This window comes from Geospiza fortis, unplaced genomic scaffold, assembly GCF_000277835.1.
Source record: "Geospiza fortis unplaced genomic scaffold, GeoFor_1.0 scaffold53, whole genome shotgun sequence".
NCBI lineage: Eukaryota > Metazoa > Chordata > Aves > Passeriformes > Thraupidae > Geospiza > Geospiza fortis.
In genome coordinates this window covers 3,975,144-3,982,972 of record NW_005054305.1, presented here as the reverse complement: position 1 = coordinate 3,982,972, position 7,829 = coordinate 3,975,144, and the positions used below count along the sequence as shown (strand labels likewise).

The 7,829-nt window shown below is 40.4% G+C and overlaps 1 protein-coding gene across 1 annotated transcript in view; it reads left to right on the top strand.

Annotated features, from left to right (window-relative positions):
* The window catches only part of CHST9 (carbohydrate sulfotransferase 9), an 85,677-nt gene extending 78,261 nt beyond the window's left edge, over positions 1 to 7,416 (top strand). The window contains exon 6 of the mRNA XM_031066608.1: positions 5,964 to 7,416. Within this exon, the coding sequence (XP_030922468.1) occupies positions 5,964 to 6,967 (1,004 nt within the window). The 3' untranslated portion in view covers positions 6,968 to 7,416. The remainder of the gene's footprint in view (positions 1 to 5,963) is intronic.
* Positions 7,417 to 7,829: the final 413 nt, after the last annotated feature.

Below are 7,829 nucleotides of genomic sequence, written 5' to 3'. Positions count from 1 at the left end.
CTTTCCCTCTGCCCTTTCCTTCTTCACTGTCTTGGTCTGGATCCTTGACATAACTCCAAGTGACTGTGCAATGAGATGCTGGACTTTCTGCTAACAGATTCTAGGGGCAATAGTCACTGATTTACAAAGCTGTGTTTTGAAAAGTAGTATTTAAAATTACCAGTATCTGTTAATAAAAATTTACCTGCAGTATTTTTTTTCTTACTATGATCAGTTATTCTATTTTGTGTCTGGCTCAGAGTTCACAAGGATCTCCTTTGAACCTAATTGTAATTCAGCTACAAACTATGAGGTTTGCCTCTTAGTCTCTGAAGGAAGTTCTGAGTATCTTGTATACTCTTTTTTCTTACTCTTTTTCCCCTCAACCTGTTTAATAATCTTAGAGATGCTTGGTACAAGTACATGTGTTTTAGGGATACATATCTCATAGGAAAATGTGGTGTCTGTGTCAGTAAGGTCTTGCCTCTGGCTTTTGAGGAATGTAGCATCAGTGATATGCCCTGAATAAATTAGATAAGCCAAAAATTCATGGCTCCGCTGGGAGGTGAGGGGTTGTGCTGCCTATTATCTTTGGAGTAGCTGATACAAGCACAAGTGATGAATCAAGAGGTTTATCTCCACTGCACAGAAGGTGAAGCACCTCATCAGCAAATATTTTCTGTCACTTGTGGGCAGCCTGAATAGTCTCTCCATTGGGAGATCCTGTGGGAGTTTGTTTAGCTCACCAACATTACACTAAACAACTGCTATGATATGGGAGAGTTCTGAGCATATTTACATGTTAGCTCAGGTAGCATAGTAGTAGTAGAGGAGTCTGATCATTCTGAATTACATTTTCCAAATAGTCTTCTAGCACAAAAGAAGTTAGGATAATCTCTCCTTTTGGCAGGCTTAAGAAAATTCACACATACAAGTACAGCTCTTCATGTTTGTACAGCTGAAGTGAGGTAGCAACAGATCCAGGCTGCACTGGCTTACTGAAAATAGGAATCATACAAACTTTTCCTCACATTTAAACTGCACACCAAGTCTGCGCTATCTGCCACAATCCTGGTCCTCTGATTAAGAGACTCTTCTATGTGTGCCCAAAAATTATCACAGAATCACAGAACAGTTTGAGTTGGAAGGGACCTTTCAAAGGTCACTTAGTCCAATCCTCCTGCAATGAGCAGGGACATCTTGAACTAAATCAATTTGCTCAGAGCCCCCTCGAACCATTATGTGAAAAACTTGAGGTTTTAGGCTGAAACTACTGGTCCAAAGTTTTCAAAGACTCATAGATACCTACCATTCAAGTAGGAAGATGTTTGTTTTATAGTCCTCCAGTATTCAAGCTGCCTTCCACCAAAAACCTAAATTAAGAGACTCACCTCTGTGTGCTCCTTGATCATTTTAGAGTCTGATTGTGAACTGGAAAAGGAACCTTGTCTTAAATTACTCTTTGTCAATTTTCTGTAGAGAGATCCTAGGTAAACAGGTAAGTTGGCAGCAGAGAAAAGCACAAGAAAACAGAATATTTCTTTCATTTGCTATTCTTCATGCTATGTTTTCTGTTGGGCTTACTTAATTTTATTATTCTTGTTAGTAAAACTGAATATCCAACACTAAGGCATTTAGGAAACAGCACTGTTTGCACTGCAGGCCATTAAATCTTTGTAAATCAGCCCTGGAATATCAGCCTTTCCAATACATCATTATCTTTTTGCATGGTGAGTTGCTCTAATTGCAAACTGCCTAGATGAGATCCCACCCGTGCATTGTAAAATCACCACAAAGCATAATTGGAGGAGTCTTAACCATTCTTGGCAGTAGTCAATCTCTTCTACCTCAGTGGCTTGTGAAGGTATTAAAGGAAAAGACAGCCTCAACGTGTCTAAAAGAAAGCATTGGCTACTTATTTTTACAGTGAGGAGAAATCCTTTTTTGAATGGAGAGGAGCAGGGAATCTACAGCAATGAAAATGTGACCAAAAAAAAAAATCCATGAACTCATTAATAACTCTAAAATGCCTTTTGTTTCAACAGCTTCACTGAGTTGCCTGCCAGTAGCCACACATCACAGAAATATTCTATTATTTCCATTTTTTACCCAAATTTAAACTAATTTTTAAATCTGTCTTCAGTTCCAGCCTAGCTAAAGTGAGACAGTGCCTTCTACTCTTCTAAATGGCCACTTCTAGTGGCTCATGGCCACTTCTTAACTTTCTTTCAAATGTGTTCATGCAAACAGAGGACAGTTTGCACAGTTACTGGCAAAGGTACAACACTTCCCTGGGTTTTAATTCTCAGACTAAATGTATGCAGCCTGCTGCACAGGTTGTCAGCATGTCTTAAGGGACAGCCTTGCATCGTTCCAAGGTAACCACAGAGTTCATCTCCCATGTCAGGCAGCTGGTTCCCAAACTTAGCAGCTCTTTGGAAAGCCATAAATGGATGTTCCTGTCCTTGGACACTTGGTTCAAAAAGTTTGGTAAGGGCTGTCTGCATGGGAAGATCTGGATCCAGAGCCAGTGTCTGACACTACCTGCATGCTGCCTGTTGTTGGTGTAGGTTCTGGGGTTTTTCAGAACAACAGTGCTCAGCAGCTTGTGGGATAGACTGTTAGGAATATAGATATACGGACATGGATGTTTTTCAAAAGTGTTTATTGGTTTTGCAAGTTTTTGTTTACCTGTTATTGCTGTGAGAAAAAAAAAGATATAACATGGAGATGTTCAGATCTTTAAAGTGTCATAAAATGCACAACAAAGCATCACTGACACCAAGAGCAAGCCAAAGAAGGCGGCTCTCTTTATGTAAGACTGGTGTCATAAAATATTTAAATCCTTTCAGAGTGTGTGGCTTTCAGCTCTTTCATGCAGATAAGTGTCAGACTGTCAGGCAGCTTTACTTAAGGAACATGGCACTATCTATTAAACAATTTCTCTTGGTTTCCCAAGAAAACTGTCTAGTTAAATAGTCAAACCTTGATTCATCTTTTCATTCATCTCACCTTTATTACATACTTATCTAGTATCTCAGGCAAGTGTAGAGAAAGGTTTGATCTCTTTCTTTCTTTTTTTTTTTTTTTTTTTTTGAGTTAGAAAACTTCCATGGCAATGTACCAGCCATTTATGCCTTTGGAAAATATCTGCTCCTATTCTTAGAGCAAGTTACAGCCAGCATTTACTGCAAGGACACTATCCCTCATGGAGACCATAAAAACATATATTAGCCAACATAAGTGGGATAAGTAAAGTCTCAGAGAGAAGGGGAAGAGGAAAGCAACTAATAACATTTTACAGATTCAGATAGCTTCTTGGTCCTCAGATCCTCCTGTATCATTGCTTTGGCCCTAGAGTTTTGGGGTTTTGTTTGGGTTTTTTTATTTGGCTTAGGGAGGGAGGGGTAGGCCTGTGGGGGTTTTAGTTTGGTTGGGTTTTAGTCTTCTTTTGGGGATTATTTTTTTATTTTGCTTTTTGTTTGAGCCTTTTTTGCCAAGTGATTGTCTCTCCTTTTGCCTTATCTCACTAGGAAGGAGGCCCTTCCAATTGCCTCCAACTATGCACATGATGTTCCTTTACATTGGTACTGACATTTCTCTGAATAGTTCTGTCCATCCTTCTCTGAAGTTTTTAATCCCACAAAAATGTTTTAGTAGGGATTCCTACAGCTGCATTCACAGTTTCTGTAACTAAAATACAATCCTCCTCTGGTACCATCTTGGGTTACACTCGAGGCTTGTCCTGGATCCCAGGCAGACTCTTTGAAATGGAACCAAACCAAGACCACACACCCCTTTCAGTCTGTCCTTTTCCCTCCTGTTCTAGTGGAACTAGGGCATCTTCCACTAGTTCAGGATGACAGGATGGCTCGAGAAGGCTGAACTTTCCTCTGAAGTATAGGATTCATTTTAGTGGCTTAGGTTTGAAATTCAGATGGTTTAAGTTTCTTTGCACAGAAATGAGCTGCTAAATTCAGGTGACATACCATAGGAAGTCATGAGGTACTGCCCTGTCTGAGTTTTCCCTGCATTGAGGAACACCAGTACAGCCGTGTGTCATTGGAGACTGTCTTCTAAATTTTCAAAATCACCAGAGTTGCACTGATGAACTTACAACCTTTAGTTACTTTAGCACTGACACACTTTTATTCCTACTTCTGTTGAGCCTTGTATTGTGTAGTTTGTTTCTGAGTATCCCGTATTTTTCTTCTCACCTTTTTAAGTTCCAGGTTTCCCTTTTAAGGTAAAAACATTTAAATTATTTGTAAGTCTGTGGTTCTGCAGTTGCAAGAATGGCACTTTGCCATTCACTGTGATGCTGAAACTCCCATTGAGCTCATGGTCGTACCCTGATTTACTACTAGCACTGCTTTCTGTTGTTACACACTGACTTAGCTCCTGAATTATTTCCATCCTAGGGCAGAAGGGATAAGTCTCTAGACACATGCATTTCATTTGTTCTAAGGAATAGAATATTAGACAGAATACATTTTTTAAAAATATATTAGAAAAGTGGACCACATCAAATCAAATGAATTCAAGTATCCTTTTACATCTCTAAAAACACCAACATGCCTTCTCTCTCACAGACATACAAGTCCTGCACAAGTCTCTTCTTTTGTTTTCACCAACACAAAAATCAGTTCAGTGGCATAAAGACCTGTTTGTCAGTGGTTTGCAGCAGTACAGAAAAGCCTGATCCCCAGGAAATTATTACACTGCAACATATGCTAACTTTTCTTGGAACTACTTGTTTTTTCATAGGCTTTTTTTCAAACTGGAATTCAAATGGTGTTCCCTTCATTACTATTTCTTACATTATTCCTCTGAATTTTTAACAGCTTTATTTGAATTGGCCTATGAACTTTATCATCCCCCCAAATCCACATGTATGATCTGCCAGTCCACAAATCAACTTTCCAGTAAATGTTTAATCAGTTTATGCCAGAAAAGCCTTTTTATGTAGCTTTCCAAAAAAAGTTAGGCTCATGGAAGCAGTCAGGTAGTCTGTGTCTGTCCATCTAACCATTTTTCTGTTACTTGCAACAAGATGTTTAAAAACCTGTTGACCACCATCCTCCCTCTCCAGATGTGTAATGAAAATAAGCAGCTGTAGAGGTGTCCCAATGCAGCAGGCTTGAGATGAGCCAAAAGGAGAAAGAATCACCTTTTCCTACTAAGGAGAAAAAAAAAATCTACAAGGCTTAGCAGACAATGAGAATCCACTCAGGAATGAGCAAGCAGAAATACCCATATTGCAAGAAATTCTTTAGTCAACTTGCATGACACAAGACCCTGAAGAATCTGATGTCAAAACAGATGCAAGCTTTGCTGTTCCTGCAGTTTGTGGATTGCAAAATGGCTGGGGACATACAGTGAGATGTTTAGGAGGAAAGTCTCATCTTTAACATTCTTTGCAGGGTCACTAGTTAATGTTTAGTTAGTTGGTGTCGTTAATGTTGATGTTTAAATAAGTCAGATGGAATAGACTCCAAAGGCAGCTATTTTTCCTTATCAGCTGTGAAAGCAGCTCAGGTGCAGGCACCTGTGTCACAGACACCTGTATGTACATTCAGTCCAGTGCATCCATTTCCATCTCCATCATCTCTCTATGTGCAGGTAGGAGTAGGACCATTTTGGAGGGATGATTTTGTCTGTCACTACATCCTGCTCAAACCAACTGATGTTAACTGTTTAGGGGCCTGGTTTTGTCCCTTGCCACCACTGGGGGACAAGGGCTGCTCCAAGTCTCAGTGGTGGGAGTAGATCCATCACCTGTTAGTGTGATTGTGCCAGTGCACTCCAGAGAATGACCGTGCAACTCCACCAGTACCAGTGTTGCCACAGGGGAAAATGTGCTCAGTAGAGAAAACCCCTACCAGGACTATCAGCCCCCCTGTGTGAACCATTTTTGATTTCTTAAGAGGTGTGACTTGAGCTATTTATTTTTGTAGGAAGACCTACTGTGTGCTAACCCTCAGGCAGCGGGCCCTGGCGGGGCAGGGCTGACCCTTTCGGCGTGGTGGCTGCCTCCTCGGGGAGCCGGCTCCCTGAGCAGCAGCAGACGAGTGAGTCCCCTCTCAGCTGGTTCAGAGGGGTGTATTTGCCTCCTGCTCTGCACCCATTAAACAAGACATTTGTCAGGGGTGGTGAGTGGCAGGACACAGACAGCACCCAGGAAAAGCGCAGGGCCTTCCTGCAGGACTTCTGTAGGAAATACAACAGCAGAAAGAAGCTGCAAACCCACCTGGTGCACCTAGTGTCAAGAATTTATGTAGAGGACAGGCACAAGGTTCTGTACTGTGAAGTGCCAAAAGCAGGCTGCTCCAACTGGAAAAGGGTCCTCATGGTGCTCAGTGGACTCGCTGCTTCAGCAAACAACATCTCCCATGATGATGTGCACTATGGAAAGCACCTGAGGAAATTGGACAGTTATGACCTAAAAGGGATCTACACACGCTTGAACACGTACACCAAGTTCATATTTGTACGTGATCCTATGGAGAGACTGGTATCTGCCTTCAGGGATAAGTTTGAGCATCCAAACAGCTATTACCATCCGGTATTTGGGAAGGCAATAATTAAAAAGTATAGACAGAATGCAGATGAAGAAGCACTGAAAACAGGATCAGGAGTTAAGTTCAAAGAGTTTATCCAATATTTGTTGGATTCCCACCGACCAATAGGAATGGACATTCACTGGGAGCAAGTCAGTAAGCTCTGCTATCCCTGCCTCATCAACTATGATTTTATAGGAAAGTTTGAAACCCTGGAAGAAGATGCCAATTACTTTCTGCAGCTGGTAGGTGCTCCAGCCAATCTGAAATTCCCTAAATTCAAAGACAGACATTCCTCTGACGAGAGAACAAGTACAGAAGTAGTGAGGCAATATTTAAAGGAATTGTCTAAGGAGGAGAGACAGCTGACCTATGACTTCTATTACTTGGATTACTTAATGTTCAATTATACATCGCCACTTGTATAGCACTAAAATAGCTTCGGGCTTCTACTAGATACTTATCATGTTGGGATTCAAAACAACTACTTTGATATTAGCCCTGAAAGGAAACAAAGTTACTGCTTAGTAGAGTTGTCTTGAATTAGTGAGGATTTTATAAGATAGAGTGATATCAATTGATACTAAATTATGGAGAATGCAAAGAAAAACAGACCTGTAAACAGCATAAATTGCACTAAAATGCCTGAAAAAAGCTGTTTTTACCATTATGGATTATGCTGCGGAAGCAGTGGCTCAGACAGCTGTTGCATTATCTTACCTAATGTTCTTTTAATGGTTTAAGAAAAAAAAATTCAGAGTGGCATGATTGTTTTTTTTGTGTGTTTGCTTTAGAAATGGGTTTTGAAAAAATCTTTTGATTGTATTTTTACTTTCTGTCACTTATTAATAAAGAATCATTGGCTAATTTTCTAAAATGTTTACAGTGTTCTCAGTTGCAAGGCTTGTTTTTCGATTACTATTAGGTTGTAGCCAATTTTAGACCTTTTTTATTGACAGACGCTCTTGAGTACAAATGCATCAAAGTAAAAATAACACAGCAGCTCAGTTGATGAGCAGAGTAGATTTGGGTAAGCCTGTGAAGGATTAGTCCACTGCCTCATTTTGGTTGATGCACTGGAGTTGACAAGTATGACCCTCCTTTCAGAGAGCTGCTGCATTCAACAAAATTAAGGTTTTAATGCACAGTGGATGCATCATTACATGTGACACCTGCATACTGTGCTCCAAATATTCATGGTAGTCTTCATTTTTGGTGAAATGGACTAAGTTTCAGCCTGGCAGCTCTGGGATATTCAAAGGTCTGTACTGAGAAGCAACTTCAATGCAA